The sequence below is a fragment of the Leptonychotes weddellii genome, chromosome 15 (assembly GCF_054177405.1).
Source record: "Leptonychotes weddellii isolate Sample4059 chromosome 15, ASM5417740v2, whole genome shotgun sequence".
Lineage (NCBI taxonomy): Eukaryota > Metazoa > Chordata > Mammalia > Carnivora > Phocidae > Leptonychotes > Leptonychotes weddellii.
Genome location: NC_138383.1, coordinates 22,561,543 through 22,583,113, shown reverse-complemented (window position 1 = coordinate 22,583,113; position 21,571 = coordinate 22,561,543). Strand labels below are relative to the sequence as shown.

General features: G+C 58.0%; 1 protein-coding gene across 4 annotated transcripts; it reads right to left on the bottom strand.

Moving 5' to 3' along the window:
* Positions 1 to 173: 173 nt before the first annotated feature.
* On the bottom strand, positions 174 to 16,865 carry PDK2 (pyruvate dehydrogenase kinase 2). 4 transcript variants are annotated; one of them, XM_031019937.2, is made up of 11 exons: positions 16,631 to 16,864; positions 14,610 to 14,751; positions 7,204 to 7,275; positions 6,623 to 6,807; positions 6,010 to 6,099; positions 5,726 to 5,803; positions 3,028 to 3,107; positions 2,837 to 2,935; positions 2,567 to 2,674; positions 1,846 to 1,959; positions 174 to 1,255 (listed from the first exon to the last, which is right to left on the bottom strand). In XM_031019937.2, the coding sequence occupies exons 1-11, from the start codon at positions 16,746 to 16,748 to the stop codon at positions 1,115 to 1,117; spliced, it is 1,227 nt and encodes a 408-aa protein (XP_030875797.1). In that variant the 5' UTR covers positions 16,749 to 16,864; the 3' UTR covers positions 174 to 1,114. The 4 variants fall into 4 exon arrangements, with proteins under 4 accessions (XP_030875797.1, XP_081661301.1, XP_006748910.1 ...); XM_081805175.1 differs by having other exon boundaries at positions 174 to 1,266; positions 1,847 to 1,959; positions 3,028 to 3,104; XM_006748847.3 differs by having other exon boundaries at positions 3,028 to 3,104; positions 16,631 to 16,863.
* Between the last annotated feature and the right edge of the window lie 4,706 nt (positions 16,866 to 21,571).

Genomic DNA, 21,571 nt, shown 5'->3' with positions numbered 1-21,571 from the left:
GGTGTTCAGGAAGGGATGGCTCTGCCTGGTGGTGTGCTCGTGGAACACCCTGAGTCATGCCCCGGGCTGGGTGTCCCGAGCGCGTCATACGGTAGTCACAAGGCCTGCACTCTGCGTGGTCTGTGCGTGCACATTCCCCCCCCCCACCCCCGGGAAAGCAGCCAGGCCACGGGCTCATTCAGTCTCCTCTTTATTGTGGATGTCACGGCCATCGTCCCAGCCACTGGGGGGAGCACACAACTTTAACCCCTGTGTGCTGAGGGGAAGGGTGGGGGCTTTCGGGGCTATAAAACTAGCTATGTACATAGAGCCTTCTAGGGAGAAAGCCACCCCAAGCACGTGCGTGTCCAGGCACGGGGGGAGTGGGGGTCTGGAGCTCAGGCGGGACCGTGTGGGGGTGGGGCGGGCAGGTGGCCGTGTGCCTGTGAGGACATGCTGGCGAAGGGCTCGGGAGACGCCTGAGGGGCTCTGAGCAGCTTGGCTGGGCAGCCGATCTCCGGGTCCTCCCAGGTTCCTTCACATTAAGGGTGAGCCCTGGGTGAGAACTGCCCCCTCCTAACCTTGACCTTCCAGCTTAGGGTGGAGGGAGAGGCTGCAGGACCAGGTCCCCAACCAGGGGCCCGAGGGTGCAACCCCCTTCTCTACGCAGGGACACCCAGCCCCTTGCTAACGCTGACCCGGGGCCAGGGCCGGGGTGCCTGCACGGGCCGGGGGATAAGGCAAGCAGGGTGTCCACTTGGAAGGCCAGGGCTGTGGAGGGCAGTGAGGGGGACCCTGGACCCCTGGCAGAAAAGTGGCAGCTCTGGTCTCAGAAGGAGGACTGCCATGGAAACATGGCTCTGGGGACTCCCCCCCTATCAGGATAGAGGCGTCCCCCCATCCTTAGGCATCGCCCACCGAGACTGAACAGCAGGGAGACCACCGAGGGGTCTCCGCGGAGACGGAGGTTGGCACTTAGACCACAGACTGGTCACCGTGGTGATTTCCATGGAGACCGAAGCTGGTTGTCAGGGGAGAGCCACCCCCCACCTGGTGGGGATGAGGAGGGCCACCGTGGTGGCCAGTCCCGGAGACAGCCGTCTCTCCTCTCCGGAGCAGGGGAGTCCGGCGGCCCTTAGCTGACGCGGTACGTGGACGTGTTCTTCGGCTCCGTGCTGGGCACACACCAGTCGCCAGCCTCGTGGATGGCCTGGTAGTGGCGCCAGGCTGACTTGTTGTAGACGGGCAGGCGCTCCACCGAGTCCGTGGACAGGGCCTGGAGAGCACCGGGCTCAGCCTGTCCCACCTCCCCGTGCCTCACCCACTTCTCGCTCAGGCGCCCTTTTCCCAGGGTGGGCTGTGCTGGTGTCGGGCCATGGCCCCCACGTCCCACCCTGTGTCTGAGTCGGCCCAGCTGGGTGCCAGACACTGGCCGAGACAACGAACCCCGGCCCAGAAAGGCCCATGAAAGGACCTGTCCCTTCTGTGCCTTGGCCCTGCCCATTCCAGAAGGCTACTCACTCAAAGGGTCAGGGAGGTAGAGGGAAGGTGGGCTGTGACCTTGAAGAAGGTCACCAATTCTGGGCCTCAGTCTGGCCCTGAGCTGAGTGACAAGTTCTCTGTGGTACCCCCCTCCCTTCTATGTGTAAGAAGTCAAAGGTCCCCAGAACAGGGGTCTTAATCACGGACCAGGGACTTCCTTAAATTGCCTGCCGAGCTGGGAATGTCTGCAGGTTGCGGAACTGTAGCTTTGCTCTGATTCCCAGTCTGGAATGAGGAAAGGAGTGGAGGGGTGGAGACGAAACCTACCAGCAGGCTGACCGACCCGCACACCCCGCAAGCTGGGCCCTGCGCCAGGACCCTCACCTTGAGATAGATGACAGCGTCGGTCCCAAAGCCCTCCATGGAGAAGAGCTGCAGGTCTCCCTGGAAGTACTTGGCATAGAGGCGGGAGATGGGGAGCCCGTACCCGAAGCCAGCCTACAAGGGGCCAGGAAGGGAGTGTGACCAGGAGGCTGGTGCTGGGCCTCCTGGAGCAAAGGGACCAATGCACTGAGTTGGGGTCGGGCCAGGAGCTTCCCAGAATCCCCCGGGGGTGAGGGCAGTCAGTCCGGTGGGGCCAGAAAGGCGGAGCAGTCCCAGCTGTGGGTGGTAGTCAGCGGGGCTGGCAGAAGAGCTCAGCCCTAGGAGCCGGCGGGTCTGGACAAGCGGGTGTGGATAGGTCACGGGGCTCCTGGGTCTCAAGTTCCCAAACCCAGCCCCCCTGCTCTGCTGGGCATGACAGAGAGGTGCTGATGAGCGAACTTCGTGGGGCGCGAGAGGGAGAGGGAGAATTGAGGAAAGGGGACAGAGAGACACCCGCAGCTCAGGCGGGAGGGCAGCGGCTGCAGGCTCGGTGGGGGGGGGGTGGGGGGTGTGAGGAGCAGGGGGGCCGGGACTGGGAGAGGTGACTGACACCGCATACAGCCACACAAGAGCGAAGACCATGGGAGGTGAGGCGAAAGATGGGGAGAGGGACAGTTTGATGAGAAGAGGTGAAAAAGGCATCCTTTAGGAGGTGGGGGGCACAGGAGGGAGACCATCTCACCAGCGGGGTCCCTCCAGTGCCGGGCTGGGGAGTGGGCGCTGTGGAGTACATGTAGCTAAAGAGTCGCTCGATCTTCCTCAGGGGAACTCCCCCACCTCGGTCACTCATCTGGGGGAGACAGACATGGCTTCAGGGCTCATGCCCCCTGCCCCCTGACACCCCTGAGCTCTTGGTCGTCCCCATCCCCAGGGTCTTCTCTGAGCCCATCTCCTGGCAGGAGGGAAGTCCCCGCCCCACTGCTCTCTGGCCCCCAAATCAAGCGTCACATACTTTGATGGACAGATCTTCCTCACCCAAGGCCACCATGACCTTGATAGGTGGGAGGACAAGGCTGGACTCGTGGCTTTCCACGGTTGCACGCATGGCATTCTGTGGAGGGAAAGGCGGAAGAGATGAGTAAGAGCGGCCTAGCCCTAACCACCCCCAACGCCGCAGAGGACCATCACCCCCCACCTCCTTACCTTGAAGAGTTCAAAAAGCATGTGGTAGAGGTGGGAGGGGACATAGACCATGTGAATTGGCTGTTTGGAGTTGGATGCTGCTGGGGAAGTCAAGACCAAGGATCAGGAAATTGTCAAGAGGTCACCATTCAGCATTCATTGACTCAGCACCTAGCACCCAGCACTCAACCACCCATTTATCCTCCTACCATCTGCCGGGCCATTCTTCTGGCATTTATTCATCCAGCTATCCATTCATTCGGTGTCCATTCAACCATGTGTCCATACAGTATCCATCACTATACACATGTCCATCCATCCACCCGTTCACCCGTCCATCCAACAACCACTATATCAACATCCACTAATTCCTCTATCTACCCATCCAGCATCCAGCCATCCGACTGTCCCTCAACTGCGCATCTGTTCAAACATCCATCCTTCTTCCCATCTACCCATTCCTTCACAGAGTCCAGATCCAGCCTTCCATTTATCCACTGTTCATCTAGCCCCTTCAACCATTCAGAAAGTATCTATCCGGCCTATATTCAGCCTACTAGCATTCGCCTGGACCCCAGAACCCCTGGAGAGCTTTTTAATCCAGTGGGGAGAGGGAAGGGGTGCTGCGCATGATTCTGATACCAGCACTCTGCCTCTCAAGGATCGCTCTAGCCTGGAGAGCTTGGTGTGAGGGACTGCCTGTCTTCTCCTGGTGCCTGGCACACAGCTTTGTGTGCAGTGGGAGCTCGATCAATGTGCAATGGATTCGTGAATGAAGGAATCTCAGGCCCTGTACTGGGCAGTGGGGCATAAAGATGAACAAAATTCGGCCCTACCCTCTTGGAAATTCAAGTCTAGACAAAGGCACAACGGACTTTTACATTGAGTGCTGCACCCAGAGCTACGTGCCAGGCCCTGCGCTTGACCCTAGGGATACTGAAGTAACGTGGCCTGTCTCTGTCCTTCCATCTCTGCCTCCAAGAAATTAATTAACTAATTAATTAATTTATTTATTTATTAAAGATTTTATTTATTTGACACAGAGAGAGAGAGAGCACAAGCAGGGGGAGAGGGAGAAGCAGATCCCCCGCTGAGCAGGGAGCCTGATGCGGGGCTCGATCCCAGGACCCTGGGACCATGACCCAAGCCGAAGACAGGCACCCAACCAGCTGAGCCACCCGGGTGCCCCATACCTCTAAGTCATTCAGTCATTACAGAGGTATGCCCCAGGAAGCTGGGTGCCTAAACATTTTTTCTGGGAAGTCCAGGAAGGCTTTTCGGAGGACCTGGACTTGAACTGGGCCTTTCAGATGTGGGCAGCGTGACTTCCACAGGTTTTTGGCGCACAGGCAGGGGGTGGCTGAGGAGCAGGTGGGGGAGAGGAAGGGTAGAGAAACTTCCAGATCCCTGATCCTCCTTTCCCCTATGCCCCTGGTTCATCAGCAGGGCCTGATCTCCAAGATATTTATCAAATCTACCCCCTCTTTCCATCTCTGCTGCCTTCCCCTCCCCTGGATTCCTGCAGTGACCTCCTAAGTGGCCTTCCTGAGGTCTCGCCTGCCCCCTCCACCCTCTAAATATCTTTAGAATGAACGTCAGAAGCTGGCATCACCGTTGCTTCGAACCCTTCAGTGGGCTTCCCTGCTGCACACAACATCCCAGCTCCTGTCTGTGGCCCACGGGCCCTGCATGCCTTGGCCTCTGTCTCCAACCCCTCCCTGCCCATCTCCCAGCCCCCTCACTGGTCCTGCTGGTGCCTGACCACCCGCCCCACCCAAAGTAGGACCCCCGCAGCCATCCTCTTGTGTCCATTCTTCCCCTCCTCTTGTCACAGATATCCCCTCCCCCAAAGTTCTAACAGGCTGCTGGCTGCCTAGCTATATAGACTGAATTCCCGGCCTCCCTGGCAGCTAGGCCTGGCAGGTGACTTAGGGGAGTGACTGTGCAACCCCTGGGTCCTGCCTCCTCCATCCTCTTCCCCTTCTCCAGCTGGAACTGAGACATGAGGGTGGGGAGCCGGCTTTGCTGTTCCACCCCAGGGCCTAGAAAGAGGGAAACCTCTCTTTTAATTAAGCCACTGTTATCTGGGTTCTGAAAAGGCAGCCAAGCTGATACCCTAGTAAATACACTGCTCCTCCCCATCACTGCCACGTGACCTCATCTTGTTTCCTCCCTGTCACTTGTCACCATCTGAAATTAGCTTGTTGGGGCGCCTGGGTGGCTCAGTCGTTAAGCGTCTGCCTTCGGCTCAGGTCATGATCCCAGGGTCCTGGGATCGAGCCCCGCATCGGGCTCCCTGCTCCGCGGGAAGCCTGCTTCTCCCTCTCCCACTCCCCCTGCTTGTGTTCCCTCTCTTGCTGTCTCTGTCAAATAAATAAATATTTTTTAAAAAATGAAATTAGCTTATTGATTATTTGCTCACTGGCTAACAGCCCCCTTCCCCAGCCTCCCCAGCATGAAGAATGTAACCTCCATGAGAACAGGGACCTTCCTTGGCATGTGCACTGCTTAATAAATACTTAGCAAATAAATTAGCAATAATACTGCTAATAATAAGTCAATAATAGCTCTGCTTCTGTCCCATCCATTTCTTTTCCTTTTTCTTTTTTTTCCGGTTCCTTTCCTGACTCCCAATCTCACCTTCCTCTCCAGAGCCCTTAGACAGACAGACACAAGCACGCGCGTGCACACACACACACACACACACACGCTCACTCACTATTGATCTCCTGGATCTCCAAGTCAGGCGAGGCCATGTAATACTTGTCGCACAGGAGCTTGGCCATATCGTAGGCATCTGAGAGAAGAGAGGGGCCGCTCAGGGAATGGGGCGGCCCACCCAGCAGGCACTCCTCTTGCTTGGCACCAGCACGGGGCATCGCCAACATTAAACCCAAGCAGACGAGGCCCTCCACCCACGGGGGGGGGCGGGGCACGACACATCCTCAGGCCAGGCAGCTGGGAGGGGGTCTCTGGGGCTCCTCCATGCTGGGGACGGCTTACCCTTCACCACGTCGGAGACGTTGCAATTGGGGTCGATGCTGCCGATGTGTTTGGGGTGGGCTGGGTTGGTGCTGCCGTCAAAAATCAGGGCTGCGGGCGAGAAGGCAGGGAGCTGTTGGTGGGGTCCCCCTCCTGCTCCCAGGACTCTCCAACTCCACCCCTACATCCAACACCCCTCCTCCCATTCCCTGGGCCCCTCCGTCCCCGGCTCGGGCCATGTCTGGACTGTCTGCAGACCTGAAGTACTCCTCTCAGCGGGCCTAGTCCACCACACAGCCCACATGACATTTCTTCTTCCTTTCGCTACAGCATTTAGAAATCATTTTACTGTCCTGCACCTGAACTCATCTGAGCATGAGGAACTCATTTAATTTTCAATTGGTTATAATTTCTCAACAATCACAGTGAATACTCCAGGACTAAGGAACTCGAAACAACAAACAATTTCTGAATGTAACAGAGTTGTGACGAATCCACATTGAACGCTTTTGAAAGAGGCGACGCCATTTTGCCTTGTGTCAGCATTCACAAGGCACTTGCACGCTGCTGCCTTCCTCCCCCACTGTGGAGCCAGGGAGGCGCTCTCGGTCCTGAGCCCCCCAGCCCCGCTCACTGTGCTGGTTGATGAGCATGCGGATGGAGATGCGGCTGAGGTAGAAGCGGTCCAGAAAGTACTGGATGTTCTGGTTGGAGACCGGGTCGTCGCCGTAGGTGTCCTTGTACTCAAGCACGCCCTGGGCCATGGTGGGCACCACGTCGTTGTGGCGGTTCCGGATGGTGACCAGGGCATCAGTGAACCTGCAGGGCACGGCGGCTGTTGGCCCTCACCCGGTCCCAACCCTGGGGCACCCTCAGACTCTCCCCTGCTTCTGACCTCTTCTCCACACGTCTTCACTCACAGGACCCTTCCCAACCTGACAGACCCACAGCGCCCTCCCCACCGCTTCCCAAGCCCACTCTGCACCTTCCACCACCTGCCCGACAGCCGGGGGCACTCCTCAGGGGCAGGAGCTTGAATCCCCCCAATCAGACTCAAGGACACGGAGGCCAGGGGCCAATTCCCCCTGAGACTAGATATCCTTGAGGACAGGGATCATTTCTTCCATCCTCCTGGCCATTTCTGCCTCAGGGCTGTGACCCAGTGCCCCTCACCTGCACCTGCCGTCCTGCCCCCCACTGGGGCCCCTCACTCACTGGCTTAGGGTACGATGGTCCTCGGGGTCCTTGTCCAGGAACTCCATGATGTCCAGGAGACTTTGGACATACCTGTGTGCAGTGGAGGGGGGGACATCACCTCAGCTCCAGGCCAGGCCTGGCCCCCTTCCCAACGGACTCAGCTGCCCCCACACCGGCCTCACCCCTACCCACACAGAGCTGCCCTGCTTGACAGGCTACACCACACTTTTTCTCAAGTCCTTTCATCTGTATGCGAGTCTCCCTGACAACACAGTAAGTTATGCAAGAACATCTCTCGTTTGCTGGTCCCCCTCATAGCACCCTGGCTGTGGAATCTAAGAATAGCAGTCTTTGGAAGGCGCTGGGGATCGTCCCATCCCTGGGGTCTTCACCAAGAGAGAAGGCTGGGCCAGTCGCTTACCCTCCCCGAGCGCCCTCACGGAAACCGGTCCGAACGTCTGTGCTGCCACCAGGGTTAGCGCTGCCACCCACGGGGCGCGGCTGGCAGGGTGACTGGCCCAGGGCACGTCACGGAGCAGGGGCTCAGCGGGGATTACAGCCGAACGCTCTGCGCCCCTGACCGGGGGCCGTGCGCTCTGCCCAGGGAAGTGGATTTTAAATGGTGGGTGGGCAGGACACAGGAGCGGGGCAGGCAGGCCGGCTGTGCCCGTGCGTGGGGCCGGAGCCCGCGGAGAGCCAGGACAGCTCACTCCACTCCGAAGGCCCAGCAGGAGTGCGTGGCCCCCTGCGGCCCCCCATCTGCAGGCCCGGTTGGGAGGCCGATTTCCCCAGGACCTCGGAGAGCTGGCGAGCCAGGGGAGTGCTGGGAAGCCCCGAACTCGGGGCCGCAGGGGGCCAGCCTGTGTGAGGGCGTCAGGCTCACCTGTGGCAGCAGAGCGTGCCCACCTGGAGCCACTGTCCCCCTGCCCTGCAAGCCACGACCCCCACTGCTTCCTGCTACCACGTCCAGCCCACGGGTTCTCCTGGGGAAGGCCACAGAGCCGAGCCTCTCTCTGGTAGAAACACTCGTAGCGAGCAGGACGGAGGGGCTGCCAAGAACCCTGGGACAGAGGGCTCTGCGGCCTAACAGTCTCGCTAGAAAAGGCGCCTCCACGGGAGATGCATTCCTATGGACACAGTGCTTTGACCTTGACAGGTAAGAAGGGCAGGCATTAGCCCCATTTCACAGGCTCCTCAACTGAGGTCCAAAGCAGTCATCAGGCCGGGAGGCAGGGTGGTGAAGACTCAGTCCTCTGCACTCTTGCCACCCGGCAGCGCCGGGTCTGCTCAGAATGCCCACCTCCGCGTCGCTGACGGCTCTCTGCCCAGAATACCCTTCCCCCTTCACCTCCCCCCCACTGCTCTTCCCTCTCTCGCTTCAGAGACTAGAGGAGAGAGTGGGGGTGCTGGCTGGGGCGCTGGCTCTGCTGAGTCCCCATCCTGGCTTTTCTACTCAGGGCTGTGCGGCCTGGGTAAGTCGTGGAGCCTCTCTGGGCCTGAGTTTCCTCATCAGGAAAGTGGAGGGTTTCCTACCGCTATCACTGCCTTTCAGTGAAGGTCAAAGGTCATACTAAGCTCCGTGCCCAGCACACAGTAAGCACTCTCCAGATGTGCGCCCTTGCTCCGAATGTGGTTTACACGTCAGCCACAGCAGAGTGCATCCTCTGAGCCCCACGCGGCACCAACACCCTCCTGCTGGTCGTACTGGGTGTAGGCTCTGAGTCCCGTTTTAATCATGCTCTGGACAGCCACCATGCTAGGGCTGGCAGGAATGGGGACTTTCCAGCCCTGGTGCTCCCCGCCTGTCCTCCCCACCCAGCAGAAGAGACCAGCCTCCCCCTGTCCCCCCCATGCCCGCAGCCCCAGCAGACAATCAGAGAGGCACTCCAAAGGCCGGGCCTCAAGCTCCCTGGAGAGTAGTAACCGGCGGGCTGACTCTGCTACAGAGTGACGGAGTGACGGGGGCCAGAGCCTGCCTGTTGCCGAGTCTACCCGGGGTCTCCCGTCCCCCAGCAGCCTTGAGGAGCATGCCGTACTTCCCCTTGCTGTAGAAACCAGCCCAGGGAAAGCAGGTGATACGGCCCAGGCCCCACGGTCAGGGGCCGCGCTGGGATTCGAACCCATGTCTGTCTGACTCCCAGTCCACACCACATGGCCAACTGCTCACCATCCACCCTGGTCCCAGCAGTGACATGATGGCTGCTGCCAGCCTCAGACAGGGCTCGGCTCTGTGCTTGCCTGCCCCCCTACTTTCGCCTCCGTGATACCCTGTGAGGTGGGTGCTCCCGCTCCCCCATTCTACAGATGAGGCGGTCACCGTGCAGAGCTGGGCTTCTCTCTCACAGGCTGTGTGCCCCCAAATCCCTGCCCCCCTCCCCCATGCCCAGGATAAAGCTTCATGCTCATGACTCTGGGAGGGGATTTGGGGAGAAAACCTGCAAGTGTGCAAGGCTGGGGTAGGTAGAGAGAGGAAGGGGAGGAAACCAGCTGGAGAGTGGGGCCCAGAACCCCTTCCTAAGATGGGGTGGGGGGGCAGGCAGGGAGGGAGGGGGTGGGAGCTAGGAGGCCCTGCCCGCTGGGCCAGGAGGTGAAGGGGCAGGGACAGCGTCCCAGCGCAGGTGTAGGCCCAGTGCCCTAGCTACTGGCCCCATCCCTCCTGGAAATGGGGGGCCCACCTTGCCGCACCCTAGAGAACAGAAGTGGGGCCTGGTCACATGGCCAGTGAAGTAAAGGGTGCCAGGACGGACGGACAATGAGCAGTCCCCCCCAGCACGGGCATGCAGAGGGCCGCCAGCCTGAGGCCCCCTGCCCGCCTCCCTCGCGGGGCCACTCCTGCCGGGGAGTGGGTCCGCGTGGGCTCTCGGGAGGGAGAGGACAAGATGGGAAGGATCTTCCCAGAGGACCCTGGGCCTGGCTGAAGCCCGCCGAGGCCTGGTAACCCAGATGGCACCCTCAGGCAAGATCTGGTCCTACAGGGAGAGACACTGGGAAAGGAGTGACCCTGGCTCCTGGGCTGCCCCCGCACTGACCGCCAGAGAAAGGACTGGGCTCGGACCTAGGAGGCCCGAAGCAGCGGTGCACTGGCCAATCTGGCATTGACTCCCCCCTCCCAGCAGGCCGTGGGGGCCCAATATAGCTGCCCTAGGGAAGGCCTGGGCCTGCCGACCTCAGCAGCAAATCAGGCACCCAGGACTCCTGCCTTCTGGGGCTTTCTAGCTTGCCCAGAGCCCTGGACTCGGGAGGCAGGGGGTGGAATGTGGAGGGAGGTGGAGGGGGCGTGTGCATGGCGGCGTGTGTGTGTGTGTGTGTGCGTGCGCGTGTGTGTGCGTGTGCACCAGGCACTAGTGTCCACAGCCACTGCGGATGAGGAGTGTGAACAAGGCAGTGGCCGTTTGAGGAGGGGGAGCTGGCAGACCTGTCCCGCATCTGGAAGCTGCTCTCTGGAGGGGAGCCGAGTGCAGGCCCTGAGCCGGGCAGACTTGGGCCCTGTGGCCGGCTGGGCCCTACAGAGGCCACTGAGCTGCTCCTGTCCCCGGCTCGAAAATGGGGTTCAAGGCAGTACCACTCTGACATCCTCAGTCTCAAGCCCGGTTATGGGAGGAGAGGCCGAGGGGTTCGGGGAGGATGGGACTCGAGCCCCGGCTCCATGCCTGGTCCAGCGCGGGCCACGGGAGCCACTGCCACGGTGCTGGTTCTTCTCAAGGGCTGTGGTTCCCGCGGGGTGGGGGTGCAGGTCCCTTGCAGGCGGGGGAGGTTTGACAGAAGGTGCTGGCCCCACTGCCCCCTGCCCCTTTCCCTACAACCTCTGCAAGACCCTTAGTGACAGGAGTGACTCACTGTCATCTGATTCTACTCTGCAACTCTCACTCAACCCCCCCCCCCCCCCCCCACTTTCTGGAAGCACTCTCCTACCAGCTCCACGCCCTCCTCCGGCTGGCTTTCTCTCCGGCTCTGTGCTCCAGCATCTCTAGCCAAGTGCGTTCCGGTAAGGTGGGCCCTACTGTAGTCTCGAGGACTTGCTCAGGGAGTTTGGCGATCTCTGATCCAGGTCACTGCCCCAGAACAGAGCACTCTGCCTGCCCCCTCATGAATGTAGCCACCGGGTCACACAGGCTAGGCTGGAGTCCTAGCTCCCCCACCTGCTGCATGAGTGATCTCACACACGAGCCCTAACCTCTCCGAACCTCAGTCTGCTCATGTATGAAATGGGAGTAATGACAAGGCCTACGGCAGAGGGCTGTCGGGAAGGCTAAGTAAGTGAAGATGTGGACATGCCCAGAATAGTTCCTGACGCAGGGTAGGCCCTCCAGGTCTACTTGCTTTCATCAGCACCATCACTATGAGGACCACACTGTCTAAGAGAACCCTGGCCAAACTCATACCTGTGGCCTGGAGGTGTAGCTCAGGGACATGGCTTGTGTTGACAGAGTTCTGCACACTTTGGCACCGAACGGTGGTGTTTGTACTTAGAAACAGAACGAATCCCCATTTTACAGGTGAGGAAGCCGAGGCTCAGGGAGCCTGGAGGTTTTGCTTAGGAAGTGTCCAGCAAGCAGCGAAGCCAAGCCTCAGAGTCAAGCATGCTGACACAGACATCAAAGGCCAAGGCTTCCTACTGGCTTCCAAAACAGGCTCCCTCGCACCAGGTCTGTCTGGTTGAGACAATTTACCAGGTTTATTTAAAACCAGGAATGCTCAACATGTCCCCAGTGACTCTGGCCTAGAACCTCTCTGCAGCTGAGTAACAACTCCACTCGTCTTCACCACGTCGTATCACCACCACTGCGAACAGCATTCGTACCGGACTTTTCCATTTCCCAAAGGGGAGCGTTTGCTCCTTACTCGTCAGACTCTGAGGGTAGAGGCCCTCTTGCCAGGCTCTGTGGTACGCTGTCCCCCTCCGCTCGTGCAAACCCTGCCCACCTCCGCTACCTCTACATCCAGTGGGTTCTCCTGGAGGGAGTCTGCACTCTCTCACAGGCGGCCACCTCGTCCCCATCAGAAAATCCCTCCTCCCCTCAGACCTCAGTCTCTCTTGCTGCGGCCGATGATGCCCATTCCCTAGGAACAACCTCAGCAGGCTCCAGTCAGTGCATCAGGACATTCCAGAAATCCCACGGCCTGTTCTCCTCTAAGCTGAACCAACCACTGGGAAGTGCTCTCTCTTGTCTAACTTCGCTCTGTCCTGCTGTTGCTGGACATGACTTCCAAGCTTGGAGGGAAGAAAGACCAGGCCAAGCCCACACATGCGTAACTGATTTTCAGAAACGGCCTCCGCTGGGGCCTGGGGGCCTCACGGGCAGCCCAGCAGCTCCCTGCTCCCCCACACCCCGACACACATCCCCCGGGCCTCCTAGGAACATAGCGTCCAGGGAGGGGCCTGCGAGGGCCTGTCCTGGCGTCAGGGGCCTGCTGGAGCGGAAGCTGGGCCAGCCAGCCGTATAGAACTGGAGGAGAAGTGGGCAAACAGATGGCACTCTCTGCCTCCTCCCCGTCACTTCCCCACCACCCCGCGGTGGGAAATGCTGGTTGACTCAGAGGTCTTGGACCTCCAAGGGCCAGGGCCCAGCGAGGGGTGACCTGGTTGGGCTGCAGGAATGCCAGACCCTGCCCTCTCCCCCTGGCCCCCTTGGCAGCTTGCACCGAGAGCACTGCAGGTGCAGAGTGAGGTCGCAGAGGCCCTGACTGGGTCCTTGCCTGCCTCCACGCCCTGGCACAAGCAGTCCCAAGGCCTGGAATGCCCTTCCCTTCTTTCTAGGTCTAAGCTCACTCCCGGCCCCCTGGAAGGCCCAGTGACATGTCACCTCCTCTGTGTGTCCATCTCAACTTCCCCACAACTCTCTGCTTCAACTGACATCCAGCGTGTGCCTACTGGGAGCCTGGCCTTGTGCACAAAACACTTTCCTTACTGTATCTCATTACATCAGAGTAAGTCCTGCCTATTCAGACATCCACACATAGAAACGATGCTAGAAGGGCACCACTAAGACCTTCTGAAACCCTACCAGTGTTCGGTTATGGCGTAGAAGGTAGTGGATGGCATTCTCTTCTATCTATTTTTCTGTGTCTTCCAGAAAATACTTCCACGATGAGGAGGAAAAGAACCCCAATCCACATTACTTTTTAAATAACATTTTGGTTCTTTAGTAACTCTTCGGCAGCTCGCTGCTCCCACCACGATCTACATAACTCTCAGTTTACCCACTCTCCTGCTCCCCGCGAGCTCCCGGGCTCCCGGCAGGGCGCTGGGCTCACAGCAGGCGTGGAGCCCTGCTCCTGAACCCAACAGCGAACCACAGCCACGCCACACCATAGCCAAACTGGCAAAGCCTTCCAGCGCAGGTGCCACCAAAGATCAACCAGGATTAACCATCTGCACGCCAGTCACACAGCAAACTCTTGTTTGTTCTTCATGTGACCAGCCATTGGTTCATGTCATCCAGTTACTTAACCTGGGACAGAGTTCTAGAGGGACCTTTACTGAGGACTTCCCCCTGCTACTGCTGCAACTTTTGGTCTTTGCTCCTCCAAAGTTCTTGGGGGTTGGTACTGTGCCATCCCTGCATCTGAGTGTTTTCCAACATCCAAAACAGTCCGACTTGTCGCTTGGACTAAAACATTTGAAAAGGGGCGCCTGGGTGGCTCAGTTGGTTAAGCGACTGCCTTCGGCTCAGGTCGTGATCCTGGAGTCCCGGGATCGAGTCCCGCATCGGGCTCCCTGCTCAGCGGGGAGCCTGCTTCTCCCTCTGACCCTCCCCCCTCTCTTGTACTCTCTCTCATTCTCGCTCTCTCAAATAAATAAATAAATCTTTAAAAAAAAAATAAAAATAAAATAAAATAAAACATTTGAAAATTCATTTCTTCCTGCTTCTGTTTCCCTACAGGTGCAAGCTGCGAAGGGGGCCAGGGGGAGAGGGCAGGGTCTGGCATTCCTGCAGCCCAACCAGGTCACCCCTTGCTGGGCCCTGGCCCTTGGAGGTCCAAGACCTCTGAGCCAACCAGCATTTCCCACCGCGGGGTGGTGGGGAAGTGGCGGGGAGGAGGCAGAAGGTGCCCCCAGGTAAATATTACCCGGTAGGTGCTGGGTTTCCAGAACCAGAGCTGGTGGTGAATGCCAGTATTAGCATGGTTTGGGTTTTGCCTGTGAAAACAATTCCCCAGGTGGATCCTGGGTTTCTGGAGAAAGAAAAGTGGTAAGAATAGGGCTGGCCCCACAGGCATGGAGGCTAGGAGCTTTATCTCAGTCCCTGTTCTGGCCTAGCATTCCACTTGACCTTGGGCATCTCTCCAGCCTCTTGGAGCCCCTGTGCTTCCTCTCTGTCCCCACCTCCCTCAAGGCTACTGGGAGCACAGAGACTCTGGGAGCCCAGGGGCATCTGGCAGCGAGGGAGTGGGAGGTACAGGGGCCTGGCCAGGGGTCTCACCAGCTCTGGACCAGCTGCACCGAGGGTGTGCTCAGCACTCGGTCTGGAAGCAGGTTGATCTCTTTCATGATGTTGGCCAGGCGCACGGGCAGCTCCTGCCTGAGGAAGGTGAATGAGGTTTTCTCACAGGCATTGCTGGACCCTGGAGGGAGGGAGAGAGACAGAGGTGAGCCCACAGAGCTGCAAACCCCTGGAGCCAGAGGTCATCTCAGGGGTCAGGTCGATTAAATCCTTCATTTTGTGAAGGTTCAGAGCAGTGACCAGGGGCACAAAGCAAAGCACCTCTCCTAATCCCCTGCAGGGCTCCCATCTCCATGCCACCCTGCCTAACCCTCTCCAAGCTTGCGTCCCCTCGCCCCCAGCCTGCTTGCCTTCAACCACAGGGGACAGGGCCACTCCCAGGCCCACTTGGAGCTGCCTCTGGCCTCGGTTACCTTACTTCTTCACTTTCGGTCCCTCCTAGTAGACACTCGCTTTGAGGGGTGGAAGGGGTAGGGTGGGGTGGATCGGGTGGGCAGAGGAGCCTGGGAAAACCACCCCTTCCCGGGTCTGGGCCTGGCTGAGGGGCGCTATGCCTGGACCATGGCAGCTGCGGGGTCCCAGCGTCATTTCTGGCCCAGTCTGTCTTCACCCAGGCTGGTCTTGATGACAACTGTAGAGTTGACCCTGCGTTAATGCCCACGTGGGAGGCACACAGGGCCCAAGGATGGGAGCCCAAATATCCTGGTCCTTGGTCTGGCTTCAAGATGAAGACGGAGTGGTAGACTGAGGCCATGGCCTAGAGTCAGAAGAGCCAGATGCTAGTCTAAGTTCCGCTTCCAAGTCTGCCACCTAGGCCATGTGACTACCCTTCTGAAGATCTGTTTTCCCCACTGCACTACAAGTGGACCAAACTTGACTGTGAGCCCCACCCAGTCCATTTCTATAACTGGGGTCCAGTTTGGACCAGACAGCTACTGGTGCCTGGGAATGGGCCCAGGGGACTTTCTTACATAGGACAGCTCAAAAAGGGCAGGGGGACAGGCAGACAAGTCCTGGGTAACAGGGGCCCTGTGTCCTAGATGCCACCTCCCCACCCCCTCCCATCAGTGACGCAGCTGTAACTTGAGCCAGGCACTGTCTCTTCAACTCCTGAGAGACCTGGGCACCCCCTCCTAATCCCTAGCTGGCACCATGGAAATACCGCGTAGACAGACAGGGCCCACACAATGCCTGTTTCAGTGGCCACAGCGGCACAGTCTTGCTTCTGCTCCCAACGCGCCCCCAGGGCGTTGCTGGTGGGTGATCCTGGCCCAGGAACCTAGGGGCAGCCAAGGCTGCAAGCCTCCTGACTCCGCCTCATGGTGCTCCAAGCCTCAGCCTGGGAGGGGACAGGGAGCCAGGCCCAAACAGATTTGCTCTTCAAGTGTCCTTGCCTACTGGGCCGGCTGGGGGCCAGCTTCTTCAGTGGGTGGAGGTATACTGACCAGGGACCTCCCTCCTGTTGACATTTTTCTGAAAGAGCCCAGTCCCCACCTGACCCCTGGGTGCCCAGCCCAGCCCAGGTCTCTTTCCAGATGTTTGCACCTCCACCCTGTTACTCCCCACCAGCATCCCTGCCCCATTTCCTCTCCATCTCCTACTCATTGAGTCACTAGGACAACCACCATTAACCCTTGCTGTCTGGATATACCCCACTCCCCTCCTGCCCTAACATCACCTCCTCGCTCTCCCTTACTCTGTAAGACCTCTCACAAAGCCCAGCAAAGTATTTAGACCCCTTCTTCTCAGTGCCCCCACTTCCCATTGACAGCCCAGTATACAGCTCTTCCCCAGGATACCTTAACCCACTCAGGACCAGTCCCTGCCCCTCCCTCCCCCGCCTTAACCCATTCCTGCCTGTACCCCAGCAACCCCTCCCTGTCACGCAGGGCCTCTCCTCTCCTCCGCGTTAATCCTTCGTGGCCAGGGCTCCCTCACTCACTGCCCCCCGCGCCCCGCGGGCCCCCACGGCCTGCCACCCCCCACCCCCCACTCCGTACCAAAGTCCAGAAACTGCTTTATGGACAGCGGGGACGGGGAGAACTTGCTGAAGTGTTCGATGTACTTGGGCGCCCCTGCCAGCGACGCATTCTTCAGCAGCGCGCGGACCCAGCGCATGGCGGCGGTGGCGGCGGCGGCGGCGGCGGCCGCAGCTCGAGCTCGGGCTCCGGTCCCCCAGCGGGCAGCACTGGCGCTCAGCTCGGCCCAGCTCGGCCCAGCGACCGGGACGGGCCGCCTCCTCCCCGCCCCAGCCCTGGCAGTCCTCCAAGCCCCGGCCAATCGGCTCGTTGCGGCGCCCCCGACGTCGCCAATGGCAGCTCACAAACAACGCCGGCAGAGCCAATCGCCTCTCGCCCCGGCACGTGGCTCCATTTCCCCCCCGGGCCCACCCCCTTAACTCCGTCCTGGCCCGGGGCGGCCTGTTGTTTTCAGGAGGCCGCGCCGTGAGCCCGCCTCCCGAGCGTTCGCTCCGCCCTTTCCTCCTCCGGGGCCAAGCCCGGCTTAACCCCTGCCTCCCCAGAGGTCCGTCATTCCTCCTCCCTTTTCATTTCTTCCTCTCCCGCGCCCTCCCAAATCTCTTTGGCTCGCCTTCCCTGAAACTGTCCGGGTAGCTCTCAACGAATCCTTTCCCTCTCAAAGGAACCTGTTTCACCCGGCCTGATCCCCACTTGCGCTCCCTGAGGGGGACGATCTGGTGGGTTCCCAGTCCGGATGACAGTGACTCGGACTGGGAAAGTTTGCAAACTTCGGGATCAGGATGCAAGCCCATGTTAACCCCTCATACAGACGTGCCCCCCACCCACTTCCACGAAGATCCAAGTGGCTCAGGAAAAGACCGCACCCAGAGTCAAAACCGTAACTAACGACTGGCGGCGGCGGAGGCAGCCCTTAACATCAGCGCTATGCGCGCAGTTCTCAAAACACTTTAATTATTCTCTACTCATTTGACCTGAGAAAGCGACCCTCTTCGTACTGGGCTGCCTTAGAGAAAGGTCCTGCCAGGTGATCTGCGCTGGGGACCGGGGAGCCCGCCCCTCCCCAGCCGCCCCGCGCTCTCATAGGAACAGAGCGCGCGCTCTTGTGGTGGAATGCGGTACGTCCTGACACCCCCTCCCCCACCCCTCCCCCTCCCCCCAGTCTTGTTCCTTTGATGTTTTCGCTCTTTCACTGTTCAGACCCTGGGCCCCACTGACCAAATGCTCAATATGTGCTGAACTGTGCTGGGAACAGGAAACACAGAAAGGATAAGGAGGTAGTCTTTTCATTTCTTAGTCTGGGAGGTAGCTGCCCAAGTAAATAAGTAATTACTGTGTAACAGAATGTGATTACAGTCAACACGGAGCTATGCGCAAGGCTTCGCAATGGAAGAGGGACTCTTAGCTGGATAAATAATAACCTATGTGTCAGGCACTGTTTGCATGCATTATCTCCTTTAATTCTCCAGACGGCTCTCTGGTGCTATTATTATCCCCATTATATAGATGAGGAAACAGGCTCAGGGATCATTCTCAAAAGCAAATCTGAACTTGTTACTTCCCTTGCTCACAGACTTTCAGTGGCTCGCTGCTTCTTACTGGCACCCTTCCAGCTCTTGCGCAATCTGCTTCGGCTTAACTCTCCAGCCTCCTCTCTCCTCATTCCCCAGCTCAACTCCCAGCCATACTTATCTACTGCCTTGAACCAGCCTCCAGCCTCCAAGCCATTACAAATGCTGTCTCTTCTGTCAGGATCATTCTTTCTTCTCACCACCTATCCATTCTTCAAGTCTCTGACCCTATCAGGCCGGGTTGTGGGCTCCCTCTAAGGGCTCCTTAGACCTCCCCAATCTTAGCACCACTTGGCTCCTATCACACTGAGTGGAAATCATCTGCCGACTCATCTGGCTCCTCCACTAAACTTGAAGCTCCAGGAAGGCAGGGCTGTCTGTGTCTGTATAATTCACTGCTCTATCTCCAGGACCAGGCACAGCACCTGGCCCATAGAAGGGAAAAGAGTGTGAAAAAAGAATTGGGACCACCAGGGAGACATGGCACAGAGTCATCAGGGAGGACCACCAAACATCCTTCCAGCTAGCAATTAAATCATTGATGATGTTGGTGAGTGCAGTCTTCAAGTTGCCCAGAAGAGCATACAGGATACTTATGTAAAACGCCCAGCCCTATGCCTGGCACATAGTAAATAATCAATCAATAGCAGCTATTACTATTGTCAAAATTTAAGTAAGAGGTCAGGTGGCTCAGTCAGTTGAGCATCGGACTCTCAGGGTTGTGAGATCGAGCCCCATGCCGGGCTCAGTGGGGAATGTGCTTGAAGATGCTCTCCCTCTCCCTCTGCCCCCTCCCTGCTCTCTCTCTCTCTCTCTCTCAATTAATTAAATAAGTCTTTAAAAAATTTTAAGTAATGAGGAAAAGACTGTAAACTCTGAGGCTAGGTGTAGTAGAGATTTCCCGTGATCCTCTCCATACTGCTGGACTTCCAAATTGTGGCCTCTGTGCTTGGATCAAAATTCCTTCTGCAGAGATTGCTGCAGGGTGATAATGGGAGTGGCATGGTGTGGTCAAGCTAAGTTAGAGATGCTGAGGTTAAACTCCTCCCCACCCCACCATGCCCAGATTTCCCACTACATGTACAAGGCTGGTTGGTGGTGGGAGGGGGACTCTCAGGGACTCAGACTGACAGACATTTTATCTCAAGGCAGGCTTCTACAGCAGCTGAATCAGGAAAGCAGAACTGTGGGGACTCTCACCCAACATTTAATGGTCTCAGCCCAGAATTGAGCCACGTCCCTCCTGCTCACAACTGATTGGCCAGAATTAGTCACATGACCTCATACAACCAGGAGGGCCCAGGAAGTGCAATCCGGCCTTGTGTCCAGAGGGGGAGAATCACCTTATGGGTCCTTTTAGGGACTCAAAGGCGAAGGCCCTCTTTGGGAACCGTCTGGAGGTGCTACAGTTCCAAGGAGCTCCAGAAGCTTGACATTATTGAGGACCTTTTTATATAAAGTGGGCATTGCTGCATTTCTGCCATCATATTTCTTTCTTTTTTTAATAAAATCTTTCAAGATTTTTCAAAATTTATTTATTTGACAGAGAGCAGGAGAGAACACAAGCAAGGGAAGGAGCAGAGGGAGAGGGAGAAGCAGACTCCCCACTCAGCAGAGAGCCCCTTGGGAGACTGGATCCCAGGACCCCGTGATCATAACCTGAGCCAAAGGCAGCCGCCTAACCGATTGAGCCACCAAGACGCCCCTGCCATTATGTTTCTTTCATAAAAGTATGGCACCAGTCCTGACAATGATGACTTATACTGCAGGGTGTGTGCATATGTGTGTGTATGTGAGAGAGAGAGAGACTGTGTTCTCATCCAAGCATAAACAGTCTGTCACTCACACACACACACACACACCAAGACTGGGGGCTGAGCCTGTGGAGCTGGCCAGAGGGATGTGTAGATCCCTAGATCCTACCCTTTTCTTTTCTTTTTTTTTTTTTTTTTAAGATTTTATCCATTCGACAGAGAGAGAGAGAGATAGCGAGACCAGGAACACAAGCAGGGGGAGTGGGAGAAGGAGAAGCAGGCTTCCCGCCGAGCAGGGAGCCCGATGCGGGGCTCGATCCCAGGACCCCGGGATCATGACCTGAGCCGAAGGCAGACGCTTAACGACTGAGCCACCCAGGCGCCCCGATCCTACCTTTTTCTTAAGCAGGAGGTGTCTGCAAAGGACAGGACTGAGCTGGCCTGAGCTCTGCTCAACCTGAGCTGGGCTTTGCCAACCCACATGTGTTATTACTCCTGACTGAGTGAATAACCCAGGTTTTGGAAAAGGACCTGGGGGTTCTGATTACTGGTTCTGAGAGCTCCGGGTAGGGGCTGGGGTTTTCCTGGAGGAACTGGACCTTCCACTGTTAATAATCCACCCTGGAAAGGGCAGGCCCAGCACAGAAAGTGAGGGGCGGGGAGGTGTGGGCTCTGGTGGGGATAGCAGAGGGCAGACGCTGCCAGGGAGGCAGGTTGGGGGACACCGAGGCAGACATCAGGAGGGGCTCCTGGGAGAACAGCCTGGGTCTGTGGGCTCTCAGAGCAGCTGAATCAAGGATCTGCCACTAGGCTTCTCTGAGTAGTAATTTTCAGCCTTCAGTGAAGTCTTCCAAAGGTCATAGCTTTGAGGACAACTAACAGAAGGATCTATGCCACAATTTAGGACAAAGAAGTCATGGGGAATGCAGCCCTGCTCCATCCTCCCAGGCCTGTGTGGAACGGCGACCTTGGGAAGCAGAGGGCTTGATCCAATGCTGTGGGCTATGGGGGCTCAGGACTGAAGCACCCTTGGAGGAATGGCCACAAGACTAGGACTCCAGGTGCTTGTGCCCAGACATTGGGGGATACCAGGACCTTTCAATCTTTCCAGTCTCGGGTCACTGGTTCACCCCCTGATCTACTCATCGTGGTGTCTAGGAGTGGGCGTGGGGGTGGAATTGAGGCAGAAAAGCAGGCTCTTATCTGAATCCAGCCACTGGATGAGGGCTCTTGGCTCTCCACCCTTGCACCCAGCCTCCCTCCACTACTATCCAGGACTACCTGCTTCTACAGCCAAGTAACTTTCTGCCTCTTCTGGACCCTGCACACCGCCACCTCTACCTCCCTCCTCCCACCCCCCAGGGCCAGCACACTGTCCACCAAGAAGCCATTTTGGATTCTATCCAGTCTACTCAGGTCTCTTCCCAGACTTTACGTTCTGGATGACCTTAGATAAGGACATCCCTGAGAGCAGGGACTGGTATGTCCTGCATACATTTTCACCCTCCCAACCTCTATGACCCCTGCCCCTGGCTTTGTCCACCTAGGGGTCAGCTAGATGACATCACTATCCAACAGACTGAACTGGGGTTGGGATGGGGGTGGGGGGTGGGGTGGTGAATGGAGGCCGATGCAGAGCA

Bases quoted from the DNA above. Each gene is read 5' to 3' on its own strand.
- PDK2 (XM_081805175.1), bottom strand. From the start codon at position 16,748: ATGCGCTGGGTCCGCGCGCTGCTGAAGAATGCGTCGCTGGCAGGGGCG. The intron at 14,752-16,630 runs GTACGGAGTGGG...CCCTCCCTCCAG, and splicing joins AAAGCAGTTTCTGGACTTTG to GGTCCAGCAATGCCTGTGAG. The intron at 7,276-14,609 runs GTGAGACCCCTG...CACTGCACACAG, and splicing joins GTGCAGCTGGTCCAGAGCTG to GTATGTCCAAAGTCTCCTGG.